Below are 19569 nucleotides of genomic sequence, written 5' to 3'. Positions count from 1 at the left end.
GGCACGGGGGACACCGCCTGCTCCCGGGGACGGCTAATCCCTGAAGCCTCGCTGACCGACCGAACGCACGGCTGCGGCCGGACCCGACTGGTACCGGCGGTCCCAGCGCGCTCCCCGGGAGCAGAGATGGCCCGCGCGGGCTACCGGTCACAGCTGGCAGGGAAACCGAGGAAGAGGAACCGGAGTCCTGGGGCTGGCAGTGGCAGCTCCTGTCCTCTTGAAAGGGGAGCTGCCAGCCTGCTTCACTCGGCGCTGTAGGCCGTGATGCCTCAGAGAAGGGCAGGGCACCGGTTGCTAGTCGCGGTGGGAATCGGGGTCCGCGCTATTACAGCTTCACAAAGATCTACCGTCCTTTCATTAATCCCTAGTATTTACCTGCAGCCACTGGGGACATACTTAGTTCAGCAAACACAGCAATGGGGGAAGTCAGTCGGGCTTTTAACTCTGATTAGAAATTCAAGTTAAACCTAGTATCGATGCCAAACTCCAAATTTAAAATCCAAGTCTTCGCTAATATTTAAGCCTGACCTAGAACAAACGTTTTCTGGTAGATAGGAGTGGATCGAAGCAGCTAGATGCGATGCGGCAGCTAGAAACGATGTGCATGGCAGTGACATGCCGATGGCACGTGAATCCTCCTCCTACCCAACACCATGCACGTCCCTACTACTGAACCAGTCCAGAATGCAGACGAGATTTAAGTCAGTAGCAGACCTGATGCATCAGGAAGTTTATAGGCAGGATTCAATGCCCTCTGAAGACCTCGGCAATCAATCAACTCTCTCTGTAGTGTGGGAGTGGGACTCCGCACCAACATTAAGCTTTCGCAATAGTTTCTCTATAAGCAATAACGACCTCTTCTTCTGTCACTGTTTATCTCATCTACAGCAATGTGGTATTTGCAGACACAAAACTGCCCTTGAAACTCCCACCCAATAATAAATATTATGTATCTCCTCCACAACAGAAGCTATGGCAAGCACGTTGAATCCTATTTGGACTCTCATCTCACAGAATTCTAGGTCTCATTCACGGTCTTGGTTTTCTCCAAAACCTAAGATCTGGCTAGCAAAAGGCCAACAGAAGCTTCTGAAATGTACACACCTCCCTCTCCTCTCCTGTGACCAACACGCAGGCATCGTCTCCCCTTTCAGATGACTTCACAAGAGAACTCTTGCACTGGGATTCACAACAGATGCACACTTAGTCACAAGAGAGAGGAGCTGTCAGACCCTGCTCAGCCCTCAAGTACCTTCACTGAAGGCTCCAAGGAGCATCCTGGAGCAGGTATCGTGGCAGAGCAGCTGGAGGCCACTAGACAGGAGAGCTGAACAGGACAGAAGCAAGGCAGGAACCCTGCAGGCTCTGAGCTGCCAAAGCTGTTCTTTTTGCTGCAAACACCACCGATTTGCAAATGGTGTGACAGGACCCTTCTGTCTCTGCACACACCACTCGAGGCTGAGCAGGCTATACCTCTTCATTTCCACTTATCCTGGGTAGAACTCTTACATCTGTCACAGTTTATTACAATAAGAAAGATTTAATGGTCCAAAATTGCAAGAAAGGCAGCAGCTTAGCCATTAAGAAAACCTTTGTATCAGAAAGGATAATAAAGCACCAGAGCAGATTACTGGGAGAAATACAGGCCCTCTATCATGAGAGCCCTTAATAAGAAGCAAGACAAACACTCATCACAATTTTTAGATGAGTACGATTCTGCTTTGAGAGGAAAATAGAGCAGGTAATTTATTGGTGTCCCTTCTGATCAATCTACAATGTAAACCTGCCAAGCAGGAAATTACGTGGGCCATTACAGAGCAGTAAACTACTTTCTTTGTTGTGTCTTCTAACTCACTGTTAACTTTCTTGCCTCACTCACTCTATTTATTTTTCCTCATCCTTGAGGCAGGAGTTAATGTTACTTTTTAATTATCATTAATTAACGTTTTGTCACTATCTGATCCACTATCAAATATACACAGTATTCAAAGGGAAAAACAGCATTTCCCCAAGAATGGAAAGATGAGCCACTTGACAAGTTCAAGGGATTACATGGTACAGTCACTTGTGCTAGCACCAGACTGCACTCACAGACTGGAAAGGCATTTTTGGATCATACATTCCCACAATAAACTGTCTTCTCCCTTTTCCAAATAACTTACTTTGTAGTTGGTGCTAGTGTATTATTTTCATTGCCTGATCAGCTCAAGTCCTAGGAGTATAAACATAAAACAAGACTCCCTTCTTTCAGAATCAGTTATAAGAAACTGGAGAGAACAAAATCCATCAAATAAGAGAATTTTTATAGAGTACAGTTTGCTCTCACTACCCCTATTACAAAAGAAAATCCCTCACACGAAGGGAGCAGGAGCTTAGAGAATACACTCACCTTGCTGAAGAAGCTAGGGATGTTCCTTTGCATCTCCTCTTCTCGAAACCACTGGCACCGGCTTAGGCAAGCAATCTGTAAACACACACACACATACATGTAGATATTATGTTACTGCACTTGGGTGCTGGTATTGTTAAAAGAAACTCTGTATGCCATCTGCTGGAAGAAACCTTCTCTGAGGCAATATGCTGTACATCTGACTGCACTCTGTGGCAGCCTAGAGGCAGTTATTTTTCAAGATGAATCTTTACCCTGTTAATACACCAAACTTTCAGCACAGATGCACAGGACACACAGAAAGTCAGGGTCAGGATGAGTGAAACAAAAGCAGGATGAAGTCTGTAAGAAAATACAAGCCTTTGGACCTATGTCACACGCCAAAGCGTATGAAAGCCTAGCAGCAAGAAGTAGCTCATTTTCAAATCCTACTACTTGACTTGAACCTCCAAAGACTTTTTGTCTCCTTCCATTGCTTTCTTCTAGCTATGCACATGACACTGTGCTTACCTGATCAGTCTGATGTAACTCTCTAGGTAAGTCAGCACATTAATCAATAATTTATACTTTGTCCTATGAAAAACACTGCATAATCTTCTCTTCAGAGGGTGGGGGAAAGTGAAGGGGCAGGATTTGCAACTAGACACAGAATCTGAAAAGAAACAGCTTCTTTCCAGCAGCTGTGGCAGATCCCATTCAAGACTAGAACCTGATTGGTTTTGGTTAACGATAATTACTTTTTCTCTGACAATGTCTTCAAATAAATGAAAACAAGTTTCAGAATGCAGGAAGAAATGAAGAATTATCATTTGCTCTCTAAATCCATTCCTTCCCCATTTTCTGTTTCTTGCCGCATGGATCTTAACAAAACTTTCAGTCCCTAACCTTTGGGATTAATCTACAGGAAAGCTCTTTCCTGCCACCTCTATTTTTCAGGTTACAAACACCATATTCACACTCAGGAGGTGAAATGCATTTTAAAGACATGTCGCTAAGCATTAAGTGAGTAATTCTCAGTTTACTTTCAGATTGAAAAATCCCTACAAGTTTATGAGGCCGGCAGCTATCCTTGACACTTCACAACAAGCGGATACACAGGAATTCAACAGCCACTTTTCAGAAGCAGTCTTTATTTTTCTGTACCCAACACTCAGCATCAACAACTGCCTTTAAAAGCAACAGAAGCATTTGGCCTTAACACTTCTGGCAATCTGACTACAGGTAATCATGGTCTCAGGCACATGGCTGAGATAAATCAGCTTGCTAAAATGCCATGCACCGCCACATGTGTTAAGAGTACAGTTTCATATAACCCCAAAGTGGACCCAACTATCCACTGCCATCAGAATAGTTGGTCTGCTCTGTCTTTATAGCCCCAGCAACAAAACTCTACTGATGACCTTGTACTGGATCACAGGAGTCCACTGGATTAGATCACATTGATCCAATGGAGAAATACACTTGCAATTAGATTTCCTTGGAAATCAAAAAAAATCTGACTCAGATTGCAAAATTGCTATAACCAACACTATTGGAGGGGGAAAATATACAACTAGAATATAAAATAAGCAGAGCGTTGAAAGCAGGACAGCTTCTACAGCAGCTGCCTATCCTTTTATCAAAAACAAAGCATAATGCAAAATGGTACCCTTCACCTGTAGCCCACACAGAGAAAAACATATTATATATGCTTCAGTCATCACAGTTCAGATGGACAGACTTGTGATTCAGCTACAGCACAGTAACCTGTGAACTTGACTCAGACTCTTAAGGCTCTTCAGAGATGGGCAGCTACAAGTCAGCCCAAATAAAAGGCTGCTTCTGAAAACACATTGCTCAATGCAAGAAATAGGGCAACTGTGCAGATGTAATAAAACTGAGGACTTGCTTCCTCATTCTGTCTGCAAGAATCTATCCTTTTATTTCTCCATGAGCATTATAACTTGCACCTTCATCTCTTGACAGGCCAGTACCTCTACATAAAAGGACATTAAAGAAAAAAAAATATAAATACATCATGACCAAGCTTACTTGTATGCATCATCTAGACATTTGGGCTCCTGAACTTCCCCTATTGCGTTCCATGAGTCCCCCAATTACTTCCTAAGAACTAGCCCCCACCCCCCATTACTTTCTTGGACTTTCCCATGCTGCTTCCTGACAATCCCCACACAGCTGTGTAGGACTGCACCTCCTCGAAATTCCTGGCTTTCAAGGAAGACTCCAACACTACTTTCTAGGATTTCCCTCAGTTTTGTAGGAATATCCCTGCCCCTCTAAATCCCTCTGGGTTTCCCAGAATTCTTTGTGCTGCTTACTAGGACCACTATGAATTGTTCCCCCACCACCACCATTTTCAGGGAATCTCATTTTCTATCCAGGATTTCTCCCTTTTCTAAAAAGTATAGTAATCTTCTTTGCTATTTTTCTCCCTTATGCTATTTAAGGCCTCTAACAAGACATGGGTCTGTGCTTCAGAAACAGTGTAATGAATGCTCATAAAAATCACATAACGCTGCAAAAGGTCACTGGTAAAGTGCATTTAAGTCTTTCCAAAATTGACTCTAGTCACTTTTATTTTTGTGAAATAATCAATTTCATAATTTACTTTAAGCACATTGTGCTACCCCACTAGAGATAGGCCAGTATTATATTAGTTCCTTAGCGAAAGATGCTGGAATCCATTGGCTTATTGATCTTGACACGACAGACAGTAGAAATCTCAAACACACAAAATTATTTCTTCAAGTTTCAAGATGTGCACCAGAATGAAAACACAAAACAAACAAACCAACCAACCCCAGAAATGCAACCGCCAGGGACAAAGTCCTTAATTCTCTGGTGAAAACAAAAAAGGACTCGAGCTAGTGGTGTATGTAGAAGTTCACGAGAACAGGCAAGTCGGTGAACAGACACTCTCATGAGATTTATCTGCTATAAAACTTTGAGATCCAATTTAAGTCCTGATCTTCTAATGAATGAAAAGTCCCTACTACACACACAAAGTTACATCCACTTCTTCCTAGAATGTTTCCTGAAAATCCAAAACTGCTGGAGGCAGCCTCCTAAAGCTACTGTTAAAAAGTAGGTAATTAAACATCACTTTTTTTTTCAAGACTATTTCCATGGTAACTTCATCTCTAATACACACATCTGCAAGTCTAGGTGAGAAATGCAGAACTACGTATTCAACCTAAACTGTTATGCCAAAGTACAATATTGATAAAACAGAAAGTAACAGGGTGTTTAACAAACTGTAAAATGTTTTGACTCAAAGTGTTGTACGGCAGATGGAGCTACAAGTATGGTCTATGAATAGCCACCTACACATGAGAACACACAGAGGTAATAAATATACATAAGGTATCCCATGATTATCTTAAACAACTTTTCTTTCTACTGCAAAATAACAAACAGAAGTTCACTTTTGTGAACAAAAGTTCACAACAAAGCAGCTCTCCAAGTTCCACATCAACAAAGATGGAAAAGTAATCAGCTTGCAATGCTCACATAGAAGTTCAAGTTCTCCTTTTGACCAATATCTACAATTATGTCATTCTTGTTCCTCTTAAGAGGAGATAAAAGCAGGACAGGGGTGCCTGCCATCTTCATCTGAAGTGTGGGGACTGAGAAAGGACATGCATTACTTCACCACATACCAGTGACAAAAGTAAAAATCAGTTTGTTTCAAACAAGATTCCTCCTGGAAGATCACATGTCCATCCATTACCACACTTCCCAAGAAAATAGTGACATTCCTGTCTTTTATGAGAAATAAGTGCACTGCAAGCATTCCACAGGTTCACCTCCACTTCTTCTGCGCCCCTCTTTCCCCAAAACAATCCATCTGGCTGACTAACTTGCCAACCAGATTCAGAAGTGCTGGATCCAAGTACAGAATGACTTTGTTTAGCAGAGGAGAAAGTCAGTTTTCCAAATGAAATCTTCCAACCTCAGCTCCACAGCAGAGTACAGACATTAATAAACTTTAGATTAAGCATCTACCTTGTCTTCTTTCCCCTTCACAGAAATAAAGGACTTGCAGGAATGGGCAATACTGACTAGAAACACTTACTAATTCCCCCTTTTTCCCTACTAGCTATGAGGTGATCAAACAGAACCACATGAATAGGCCAGCTGAGTTCTTAAGGGTTTTACAATGAAATATGCAAACTCTTTCCCAGTAGCTCACAAGTCCAAGACCATCCATCCAACCTGATGTTGAATCACTTGACTTTCCTGTAAGTTGTATGAATTGAAAGACTCAAACAAATTTATATGGGACTGTTGTATACGTACTAACAACATCTCCCCCTCACAATCATATTTTCTCTCCTTTCCATCTGGCTAAAAGTCATGGCAAACTCTGTCCAACACACAGCTAAAAAAACAGGAATAACACAGGACTGAAAAAAAAAATCTAAGAACATTACCTGTCACAATTTTTCAAAATTTAGATACATCACCACAGGACCATACTATTTTTTAAATCATGCTTTATTAGGAAAAAATCCTTCATACAGATAATATGCTCAAGGCATTAGCATTTTAGGCACTAACTTGATTTCCAGTCATAACCTGTATGCTCAAGACTAAATTCCCCACTTTTAATCATCTTAATAAACAACAAACTGCTAAAGGTGTAAATTTGCATGGTGAGTTCTGAAAACAACTACCACGTATGACACTTTCAAAGTACGATTAAAGTAAAAATTGAGGAGGTACTTAATATCCTTAAGTAGCAACGGACAATTCTCTGGCAAGACAGGCTATATTATCTCTCATTAAGACTGCAAAGCTAAGGCATTGTGAGACTCTTGTGATTCTTGTGGTCTTAGAATTGTTGCCTGCTTTTGACTATTCCTTATCACCAGTCAAAAGGGTCACATCCAAATTTGCAATTTGGCCTTTAGATCTCTGCCACTGAACCCTCAAAGCTGTTGCTTCCCTTCAACAGAAAGATTAACTTTGTTTCCTTAGGAGGAAATCCTACTTCAGCTTGCTTCCCAAGCAGCCATGATGTTTGTATTTACTCAACCAAAGATACAAGTATAAAAATCTTTTTCAGATGTTAATTTAAGTCAGCTGTGGTAAAATGTCCGATTTCTACATTTAAAAGAGCTACAGTATCCCTCTACCCAGATGACTTTCTGCTGATAATTCCAAAGACTTTCGGAAGTCCTGTGCAAGACAAAAATCTTCTCTAACTGCACATGCTATCTCACATCAGTTCAAATTAACTGAAAGCAATTGGTTTTGAATGTAGCTGCTTATTTAAGTAGTAATTTTTTGAAGACTGTAGCAAAAAATTACTACTTAAATAAGCAGCTACATTCAAAACCAGTTGTTTTCAGTTAATCTACCAAAGTTAATAGCATTGCAAAACAAACAAACAAAAGAACACTAGTTTGGAAATCTTTGGATTAAAATACAGTTTTATATCTTTGAAGTTCAAATGAGGGTTCTGAGAGAGAAGTTCTGTATTAATCTAGGCAGATATATGCTAAGATAATGTAAATTTTTGCTTTAACTATACTCACAAGAAAAGACCATCATCATCTAATAACCCTTCATCTCATTAAAGAACATGAAGAAAATATGTCTTCATACACCTAAGCAGGTTATGAAATAACTAACCTAAACCAACTGAATTAAACCAAATGTAAAACAGGCTTTCAAGAAGTCAAACAGATGCTTCTAATATAATGTATGCAGACTCCCACGAGTCACAGGCCGGAACAGCTTCATCACCGATACTCTCATAATGCTAAAGTATCCAGCAGGCACAAGAACTTCCGTGACAGCGTACATATGGCAAGTGACATAAACATAACAGTACACATAAAATTTTAGAAAGTACAAACAGATTTTTGGTTTCATTAATAACACAGGAGAGATTTGATCAATATGTTGTACTTTAATCCAAAAGCTAAGATACTGAAGGCTCCATTTATATGGGCAAGACATTCTTTGTCACCCCCTCCTCCCCAGCCTCACACGTATACGTTGAGGGCAGAATTCCAAACATTTAAAGAGCAGTAGCATATCACTTCACATGGTACCTTCCCACCCTCAACCTGGCAAGGACAGAATAGCTTATAATTCCAGCAGGACAATATAGCTCCAAAACCTTTAGAGGTTCAAACAAAATGCATCTTGTCTCCCTTTCAGTTCCAACAGTAGCCCTAAACTAGAACAATTTAGATAGGACAAAATGAAAATTAAGGATTAAGTTTCGTAAACAGATTGCTTAAAGAAAAGTCCATGAAAGACAAACAGGTCTTGCCCAGAACACTGTTTCACAAATGTCCATAAATACAAATAATGTGGAACTGGGATGAGACCAAGAACAGTGTCCATGTTCAGAAAATTGTAAAGGAAAATGCATGACATCTGCCAATCAGACACATGGAAAAGGTTAAATACCTCTTTGTCAGACTAAAACCTAAGTCGTGAATCCCAAAGAGCAAGTCACTGTGTCACTGCCACTGTTTGGCACCCAGCATGTACTCTGAAGATCAATATTAAACAGTTTTGTAAAAGAAACATCAAAGAAACCTAAGTGCCAAACCCAAAACTTACTGAAGTAAAGCAAATCTGCATAGCAATACTTTCTGAGAACACAGTTCCAGCAGGAAAATGCTTTTCTTGGGATGAAAATCCTTTTTTAATACAAAAAAGCTTTTATCCTTAGATAAAGATCTTCTATTTTCTCATGTCCCTGTCATGTTAGCTGTTCAGCAATGATCTTCCACAATTCCTGTAGGAGTGGAAAAAATAGATACAGGCATTAGATCAGTAGGTTGCAATTGTGAAAAAGTTCAACATGCCCACTTGAAGACAAATTTTAAGACACACCCTATACTCCACCTATAGATACTAAACCCATCTATGTAATCTCCTAGAACAACCACCAAATTGTCTTTGAGACAGAGCAATAGAATTGATTTCTTCATTCTTGTTGCATGATTTTTTAAAATAAAAAATTAGTATCATTCAAATAATTTGTTCTAAAATAATTTCATTGGTCTGCGTGACCTTCTGCAGTATTTTGCCTGGTAATCTTGCTCTTTTTCTTAGCCTGTGTTGACAAACGCTTTCAATAATGCTAGTAAAAATACAACTGAAAAAATACTTAAATTACTGAGAAATCAAGGTCTCACAAATGCATATCTTATACAAACACACATACCCTTCTCAATCTGTTGGACAATGAAGATGAAAAACAGACCACTTCTGTAGAATGAATTAGTATACACTTTGTCTACTATACAAAAGATGATTAAGCAGACTCACATACTCTTCACCATGACATCTTGAATTATGGCAATATACTTCATGATAAATAACAAACGTAGGTGTTTTAAAAAGGCACGTATTTCAAAGACCAGTAGCCTTCCACAAAAAGGCCAGGGAATGAGTTTAACACTTTTAGGTATAATCCAGGTTACATTTATGTACTTGGAAAACTTGTTTTAAATTTTGCACACATGTTTTATGCCTGAAGGTATCAGCATTAAGTAAAATGAATCAATCTCATGAAGTAACTGTGGCCCCCATAACCTTACTATGCATACATACTGCAGAAGACACAGCAATAGTATGTTGACTACAGGAACATTATTTCTTGGTAACAGATTTGCAGTCCAGTACAAGATTTGCAAGTTCTCTAAAAAGATTTGTTAGATTGTATTGCTCTAGAAACTAGCAAGCTATTAGCTACACTGCATCATATTTGTAAGAGCAGACAATTGGAAAAAAAAAACAGAGAAAGAGAACCGTAAGTGCTTGGTAGGTAATTAGATAACTACAAATATTATATCTGACATGTTTCTGAATTACAGAGGTTTACAGCTAATTGACTTCCTCATAGATATTAGAACATTATTTCCTGAACCCTGAACTGGGAAAGGAATTACTAAAACTATGAAATGACAAGCCAATAAATGAGAAGAGATATTGGTCCCATTTTCTAGTCAATCACAAAAACTGTATTTTACAAAGTAATGGAGACTGGTTTTTAACCTTTGAGGGAATGAGTGCAAAGTCACTGTACTGCTGGTGACAGAAAAGGGTATGTTATGTCAATCCAGTATGGATTATGAAAGGACAAACAAGAATCATTTTAAAACAACAAAAAGCTAAATGGAAATAAATGAAAAGGTAATGTTTGTTCTCCTGTTCTTACTTCATGTTAAGTAAACAGCTGAAAACTAATTTGAGATGATTAGCCCAACACATTACATTCGTTTTAATGAATGCTACTTACCAACTGCTCAATTCGTTCATAAACGAGAAACTGGCAGAAATCAAGCTTAACGGGCTCCACAGTATATTTAATTTTTCTATCTTGGAGGTTCTCCAAATCACTTAGAGTATTTCTAAAATGACTGTAGGCTTCACATGTAACATCCATATGTCTCAAAGTGAAGTTCAGCCTGGCAAGAGAATTTTTAATTTAAAATGTCTCTCCTGTACTGGCATCTTAAATAGCTATGTAACCTTCCTCAGCTAATGGAAAATGTGGGTCTTCACAGTGTAATTAACTAACTTCAATAGCAAAAAAAAAAAAAAAAGGAGTAACACCCAACACCCTCCCCCATTCCTGAAAAGCAGGCAAGACTTATGTTAGTGTCAATACACAATAATACTCTTGGATGAATCTTTCCATGGATTTTAAGGCACTTTGCCACAACAGAATCATTGGCTTGGCTTCCTGGAGAAACACTTGGCAACAAATCATATGAATAGCTATTGCTTACATATCTCCAAAGATTTAAGCAAAGCCTATTTATGTATTAGTTTATGAATGGACTGCAACACATGACTACTAAAAACATTCAGTGATTCCCTGAAAGAAAACACAAGACAAATTGTTATAGAGGTACTCAAGCTGGGAAACATACACCCTAATTCTAAGCCCCTTCATTTCACTCTGTGACCTCAAAAACATCCAGCAAATGTTTTCAGGCATTATAGAATACATCAGTCTAGCCAACTATTTATCCTTACTCGCACAGAGATTATCTCATGCAAGACAAAGGCAGGACAACAAAAGCCAAACTCTTGCAGAAGTCAAATTCCAAACTGATGAAAATTAAGCATGTATAAAAACAAATGCTTGTCTTGAGCATATACTGCAGCCTGTGATCAACTCATACAATGAAAATCAGAAGCTCACCTTCAATCAAATCAGATGTTTCTTCCAAATAAAGAAAGTACATAAAGTTTGTAGTGCTTTTTACTTAAAGTTCTTGGTAATACTTACCGCTTTTCTAATGCTAGGTAAATTGTGCAAGAATTTCTCAAGTTGTGTGTGATTCTATACAGCATTCTGAACAAGGCATCTGTCAGGTCATCATCATAGAACACTACAAAAAAAAAAAAGATGAAGAGCATAAAATATCTAAGTGTATTATTTACCTAAGTCTCAGGTATGAAACAACAACAGGCCTTAGTTCGATTATTCTAATCAAACAAGTCACTATTTTAACTAAATCCCGAAGTATATTTTTAATGGCAACAACTGACCCTGTAATAGTATCCACTGCTGCTATTTATGTCAGGCTTTCTTTAAGATTTCTCTTCTATCAATGGGAATCACTTCTGTCAGACAACTTACAAAACTTTTACAAGATCTCTATCAGCCTGGAAACATCTTACTGCAAAGCTAAAAAAGACAGGACATCACAATGTATAGGGCCTCATTTCTTACACAAATACAGAAAAGGCAGTTACTAATATACTATCATGACCGTATCTCCTCAGAAAGCAGTCTTGCAACACCTTTCAGTACCATAATGAAAAACAATCCTCCTTTATTTATCTATCAAAACAACAATAGTTCTCCTATAAAGATAAGCTAGCATGTCAGGTTTCAGTCTTTCACTTAAGCAAGAAAAGGAGCAGGAAAAAACAAGACAGAGATATCCGAAGGCATAGACTCCATGGGCAAGTGCAGCATCTGAAACTGTTTTTCACATTATAGAATATATAAGTCTAACCACCTATTTATCATTACTTGCATGGAGGTTGTCTGATGCAAGACAAAGTTAGGACAACAACTTTTCTGAAAGTCAAATTCATCACTTGTGATTATGTTCTGTGAGTAATATATTTAGTAACAAATAATTACCACAGCAAAGGAAAGAAAAACCTAGTAGTTTTCAACATCTGTTCTCCTATTGCTAATTCAGAATGTAAATACAATTGTTTAAAAAAAAAAAAAATACAGGCAGGAACACTTAAGGCAGAGCTTTGACAAATTAGGTAAGGATCTCACCTACTAGATTTTACAAGCAAACTAGGTATGTTTAAATTATTACTCACAATGCTCAAGTGTTTGATTTAAAAGCTTACTGTTTATATTTTCCTACCATCAGCTGCCATTATCACAGTACAGTGGTTATGCAAATCAGCAATCTCTTCTTCAGACCAGCTATAGGGAGCTTCAGGATCTGTAACAAAGAATTTGGTTTTGGTGTACATGATTAAATGTCTCAAATGATTGACAGCTGGAAAAAAGAAACTTAACTCCTGTGGTCACCTGCTACTCCATAAACGGAGCACCCCACAAGTTCCCTGCAGTCCTTTGCTTTCTCTGCGTTATGTCCAATCCTCCCAAGCCTGACTGGCAAGAGTAAGTTTTCTTTCACTTTAGAATTTACAACCAATTACTACCCTGTAGCAAGATCACAGATTTAACTAGATTAAAATAAATAATCCTTTAAATAAATAAATAAATAAATGCATGCATCTTCGTACAAGTTTTGATTAAGCTTCCGACTTCACCATGCTTTTTAAAATTTACTTTTTTAAAATATAGAAACTTTCTCTGAAAGTCTAAAAACATAAAGCCTTTTCAACTGACAGTATCAAGTATTTTCATTAACCACAATTTTTTGAGGTCCAAGAGAGGCTTCTGAATGTGTTAAGGATGTTTCCGCTTGCTTAAATAGTTGTTCTATTTTTTATAAGCATTACATCAAATCCAACTGATGATATAAAAATCTATAAAGTAGGCTTCATATAACCTAGTGCAATCACTAGAAAGAAAGTTTTAGTGATCTACTTTACTATCATTAATTGCACTTTGAGTGTTACTCAAGTTAGTTGCCTTTATTCTGCTAAAAGCAGCAGAATACATTCCCTTGGCAAATATTTAAAATATAACACATTCACCACTATATTTGGAAAAAGTATTTATACATCTGCAAATCATAACCTACCCTCCCCACCACCTTTTATAGTTTTGTATTCATGCAATCGTAAGCCACACAATACCATCATATCAAAATCTGGACGACAGTAACTCCAATCCACGTCACTGTGCCTGGATTCCATTATCATCACGTAACAGACACATCTTGTTTGCACCTCTGGATTTTGACCTAAGTAAAGGACAGCCACCACTCGTCTATTCTCAACCTATCAGTAAACCTTTCCTTATTCATTCACAAGGCAATGACGCACCCAAAGACAATCGTGTACTTTCAACTATTTTTCCAGAGGTGTATGTGCTGGAGGGCTTACTTCATAAACAATGGAATAAGCTTTTCTTGATGGGTATGAAGGGGAAAAAAAACCCAAAACAAAACACCAAACCTTATCTGAAAGGACCCATTATAACCACCTACCAGTGCAGAATTCATCTTTCAGCCAGTCCAGTTCCTTTACTTTAACTTCCCCTCCTGTGGGTGAAGAAAGATCACATCAGTTATAAATGGCCTTTCAGACAGTACCTAAGCAAAAGTAAAGGATCAAAATCTGTACTGAAACAAGTGATGAAGATCTATTATGAGGACATATGAAACAAGTAACATTGAACATCAAATCATTTACTGTACAAAGCCAGTTACCCACTCACAAGAGAACAGGATGAACTTAAGGGTCAGAAAGGCAACCTATGTTCTCTTTCACAAGTCTCACCTGCAAAATGCTGCTCCTTTCCAGAGTTCTACCTCTGCCATTTACGCTCTCTTTATGCAACCCTTAGCACCTGGATATCTGTGATCCTCCCAAGCACCTCAGTGAAACTCACACAATGACTGTGTAGGAACTACAGCTAGTCTTAAATGATGATCAGAGAAAGAGTAAGTATTTTGCTCTTCTCAAAAGGAAGCTGTCCCATTACATATAGGTATCTCACATCTATCTTTTTAAATGAGTAATTTCTAACCAAGACAAAAATTTAATTTTACTTGTGAATATGCTAGGTAGTCAATGACTGTGCTGTTTAATCCCAAAGCAGTTCATATAGGCAATTGCACAAACAATGACTGTACAGCACTTACCTCCTGGCTCCATCAGGTGTTTGTTTAACACAACATTTTGCTTACACATGGCCAGAAGATCTTCACCAACATCTGGAAAAAGTGATAATGATATTCAAAATAAGAATATTTTGCATGGGCTGTGCATGCCCCTGACCTGTCAGACTAATACTCCGTTTCTCTCAAATTGATGAGATTAAGGAAAATTCAGAGCAACTCTATCCACTGATGATTGCTTCCCTTGTATCCTTCTTGTTTTTGTCTTTCAGTACTAAGCTCTGAGCCACCCTTGAAGAAAGAAGTTAGATCCCCATACTACCTGTTTTAATCTAGGCACACTATCTTGAGTTCACAGCAATGCATCTTGCTTTTAAACTCTTGCACTTAAAAGTAGTAAAGCTTTTTCAATCTGTTGAGAAAGTTCTTGTTATTTTTCAATAAACAACACAACTTTATATACACTAATAAAAAAGTTATTAACTAAAACTGAATAGATGAGGATGAAAATGCCAGGATGAAAGCACTGCTTTGTGATGTTTCATGAAAATATTTAACTGAAAATAACTGCCTTACCTGTGCAATAAACTCTCTTGGCAATTGTTCCCATGATAATGCTTGTAATTCCAGTGCCACCTCCAAGCTCTAGCACCGAGCAACACCTGAATGTGTCCCGTTTAAACAGAATGTAATCAGCAAGAAGAAAGGCTGCACGCCAGACCTGTGGATAAGAGAAGCACTTAAAACAGAGTAAATTCTGAAGCACAATCTGTGAACAGCAAGATACTGCAAGGCAGAATACTTACTTGTTTACCGACATCTTCTAAGGGGGTTGCCATAGTATGTTCTGTGAAAATGAAAGTAGAGCAGAAATAATTACCTCAAAATGTTGTTCAAATCAAGTTCCATAGTGGCAAATTTGAAAATCATGGCACACTTCCCTTTCAAATATAGAACTAAACACTATTAATTCTACATAATAATGCTAGGTAAAGCCAAAACCCCCACTCTAGCTAAGGACCACCAAGTTTCCCATAGTATACTACTGCCCAAATCACTTCTGGACAAAAATGGTATATTTTTTAAATATTTACAATATCACAGTATTACGTTTGTTTTATTATCTCCTTTCATTTAACAACTGCTGTTCCATTTCTAAAGAAAACGTATTTTTTGTTTTACACAAACATATTTATTCCATTTCTCCTTGACTGTAAGCCTGCTATTTACCTATTTTAACAACATCACTGCAAGTACATTCTTGCTGTTCATCTTCAAAAGCATCTTCTTTCCCTTTCATCAGAACTACAGGATACACTCTATCCCTCAAAAGATCCTCTGCCTCTAAATCAGAGGCACTTCGAGGTCTTCTGACCACTTCCAAGTCTCCATCATCGTCTAGCAGAGCTTCTACTCCTTCACTATTTAATTCTCTTTCTGTTTTTAGATTATTCCTGTCCTTGTCACACAGTTCATTGCCACTTCTGTACTGGTGTTCTCTTTCTGTTGTAGCTTCTCTCATGTGTTTCTCAGACACCAAATCTTCTGTGTTCCAAAGGAGTTTGAAATATGACAGGAATACTGTAAGGACACAGCGGGGGTGGGGAGTTAAACACCAGGTAAGAACAGAATCTATGCGCAACTTCCACTACATGAAATTTTGTTATGCATTCCACATATTAAAAATCTAGAGGATAAAAAATTATACAGATAACTTGAAATATAGTTCAATTTGCTACAAAGAAATATTTCTGTTATTAAGTTCTGTCAGTAGAAATAAATGAAACACTTTCACAGTCTACTGGCTGACTCAGCATCTACGCAGTCACAATGCACACTTTCATCTGATTTAGTAACACTTATTTTAACAACTGGCAAAAGGGATGGTTTCTTATATCTTCGTTGTCTATCCTAGCATGAGAAATTTTTAGTCATCTACTGTTTGCATGACAACCAGATTAAACTGATTTGAATATTTAACAAATTAGATGATGCCATCAATGAATGAAACTTTTGTTCTCCAAGTCCATTCTGATCCTTTGCATGTTCTACTGTGTTTCAAGAGGTGTAAGGTAAAACTGACCCAAAGCAGCAGAGACTAAATCCCCATGAGGTTCCCTAAAAACCAGCAAGTGACAGTGGTAGACAGTTGTCATACTTGTTAGAGTAAAAGCTGTCATACTACAATCCAATTCTTGTCTTAATAAATGAAGGAATTTCCCAGACCAAGTACCTTCAGAGTAGGTAGCACATGCTGTCATTTCATTCTGTTGAAAGGTTCTTTGCATCAAGCAAAATCACAGCAAACAGATCTTGAACAGCACGAAGACACACTACAGCACTGATTACCTGTTTTTGACCCGATCAGGGTCAAAATTATTATCCACTTCTTTGTCAAGCCTACTTTTATCATTTTTTACATTGTCATATGCTAGAACAGCTGCAAAAGTTATTCTTTTTATGTCACAACTGGGTTCGAGAAAACAATGCTTCGGTCACAGCAGGAGCAGTACTTTTCTACAGAACATTTTACCAGCAGCTTCAAGGCCAGTTTCCTCGACAACTTTATAGAAACCTACAAGCTGGCAATCAGAGGCATCTGCCAATTCATTTCCACTACTGCCTTGACTCTTCAAATTATATAAGTCAGTCAAAACCATTGCTATTCTGAGCTTTCTTGTTGCCAATTTTTTTAAAACAAAGAAATTCCCAAAACCCAAACAAAGCTGTTAGGCTCCTCTGGAATAGATGGTAAATCATCACATAAAGATTTTATAGAAATTCCTAAATTAATTACTGATAATTTTTATTTTAAACTTAAGTTACACTGTTTTAAACCCCTGGCTTCTCACCTTTTGTTTGTATGCAGGAAACATCCCAACTTTTTAACGTGATTCCCAAAATATGATATTGATATTATAGCCAAATGAACAAATAAATAAATAAAATTAAACCTGAAAGCAAGTTAATTTTGTTACTACTTCTCAGAAAGTAATCTTAAGTTTCTTTTTTAAGATAGGCTGTCTACAAATTCTACATTAATAGCTTTCATTTCTGTGGTTAATTTTATGAGGAGAATCCAGCTAGCCCTCTTTCTGAAGACTGAGTAGGAAATGATTCTGCTTCTAACTGGAATAAAACATGTAATGATTAATATCAACCATTCAAAGGAGGATTCAGACATTACAAACATATGAATACACTTAAAATACAGCTCCATCAGTCTAAACATACATTACCTGGTTGTCCAACTGCATTCAGTCGTACCATGAGATGTCTTTTGTTTGGACAGTATAAGTGAACATCAGAAAGTACAGTGTCACTTTTAAATGTGGGATTATCCATCTTCTTCTCTGTTACATCTACCATGATGTGCTGGTGAGAGGAACACCTACAGTCCCATATGAAGTGCTGTCACAAAACGATTTGATACTCTTCTATTAACAGGCATCAAGTAACAGTTTTGCTCAGCAAGATAACCTCATGACACAGTTTCTGAGAAGACCTCAGGCAACATGTGGTCATGCAAGCTCCACCGTGCTCCAATAAGACAGCAAGAGGCGCAACAGGATATTCAACCTAAAACCAAACACAGACAGCTTTTAGTGACATCCTGACACAACACTGCTCCACCAATATTTTAGAAGACGAAAATCAGATTACGGTGTCCAATAAAGTTGCAATGCTCCAATGTTCTCTTTTACAATGCTCCAAAGAATCATCAAATACATAATTGCTGGTAGCTCATTGGCAGACATCACATATTTTAGGAAGAGCTACTAATTAGCTTGTGTTAAAAACACAGCCCCCCCCTCGTCCCCGAAAAAACCCAGATGTTGCCATGAATGCACAGACTTACAATGCCAAGTCAAGGTCTTCAAAGGAACACAAAGCCTTGGGCGCACAACTTCACCATTTTAAGGGATCTTGTTCTTCATAGGAATCTCTGAATTTTCTCAGAAACTGACACAATTACGGAATGTATTATCATAGGTTAGTTCCCCAAATTTTGTAAAAGGACTATCTTCCCTTCCTGGAGAAAATTCAGCTCCTTTTATACACCTCCACTAATCAGGCAGTTAATGTCTCCTGCCTTTGGTGCTCATTACTCTTCCCCAGAAAAAAATATAAACACCTGAAATCATTCTCATTACTTAATGTCCAAGGCTGAGCTGTCTCTTTGTCCTAAGACGCAAACAAATGAATTACTTCTTATGAACAGAAAAATAAAGAGGACATTTATTTCCCTATGCTCTACAAAACTTGACATTTTGTGAAAAGTATGTGAAACACTGATGAACCATAGATCTGAAAGCAAAATGTATGTCCTCAAAAACTGAGATGACAAGCTTAGATCACAAACACACACACAAATCATCAAACATGATGTGAATGATTTAGTTAACAAAGACACCCAGGTCTCACCAGCTATGAGCACCCCTAATACTCCTTACGTAAAAACCGCTGATGCCGTTTCCTATGTTGGCATTAACATCTTGGAAGATTAAGCTAAGTTTTCTATTATCTGCTTGTGCTTGAACAAGATCGTAAATATATAGGCTTAAAATGCTTCAAGTTACCCAGGCAGCCTTCGTAACTGTAGTTCTGAAGTTCTATTAACAGTTGCAAAACCTAACCCGGCCTCCAAACCTGCCCTTCGCCCGCAAAAATACGCGCACAAGCTACGTCCAGACGCGACGTAAAGCAACAAAACGCACCTTGCCCCCATCCGCGGAGGAGACAAGCCAAGGCAGCGCTATGGGGGAAGGCCGGGCGCCGTTTCGCGGTCAGGGCAGAGCCCGAAGCCTCGCGTTCCGCCCGCGGCCAAAGCCCCCCTCCCCGAGGACCCACCGCCTCCTGCCCGCAGGCAGGCCCCCAGCCCTGCCAACACCGGCAGGTTTCCAAACGAAG

General features: G+C 38.5%; 2 protein-coding genes across 3 annotated transcripts in view; both read right to left on the bottom strand.

Moving 5' to 3' along the window:
* The window catches only part of ABAT (4-aminobutyrate aminotransferase), a 61343-nt gene extending 58888 nt beyond the window's left edge, over positions 1-2455 (bottom strand). The window contains exon 1 of the mRNA XM_010578437.1: positions 2390-2455. The gene's annotated coding sequence lies outside the window, so the exon portion shown is untranslated. The remainder of the gene's footprint in view (positions 1-2389) is intronic.
* Positions 2456-7154: 4699 nt separating this feature from the next.
* METTL22 (methyltransferase like 22) lies at positions 7155-19563 on the bottom strand. Of its 2 annotated transcripts, XM_010578436.1 has the most exons (12): positions 19239-19563; positions 18518-18621; positions 17898-18237; positions 15889-16239; positions 15465-15505; positions 15235-15379; positions 14683-14754; positions 14026-14079; positions 12766-12846; positions 11658-11760; positions 10659-10827; positions 7155-9149 (listed from the first exon to the last, which is right to left on the bottom strand). In XM_010578436.1, exons 3-12 carry the CDS (start codon positions 18025-18027, stop codon positions 9114-9116), a joined length of 1182 nt encoding a protein of 393 aa, XP_010576738.1. In that variant the 5' UTR covers positions 18028-18237; positions 18518-18621; positions 19239-19563; the 3' UTR covers positions 7155-9113. The 2 variants fall into 2 exon arrangements, with proteins under 2 accessions (XP_010576738.1, XP_010576737.1); XM_010578435.1 differs by having other exon boundaries at positions 18518-19563.
* Positions 19564-19569: the final 6 nt, after the last annotated feature.

This window comes from Haliaeetus leucocephalus, unplaced genomic scaffold (assembly GCF_000737465.1).
Source record: "Haliaeetus leucocephalus isolate CR32 unplaced genomic scaffold, Haliaeetus_leucocephalus-4.0 Scaffold636, whole genome shotgun sequence".
Lineage (NCBI taxonomy): Eukaryota > Metazoa > Chordata > Aves > Accipitriformes > Accipitridae > Haliaeetus > Haliaeetus leucocephalus.
The sequence above is the reverse complement of the archived record's forward strand: the minus strand, read 5'-3'. Positions and strand labels throughout refer to the sequence as shown.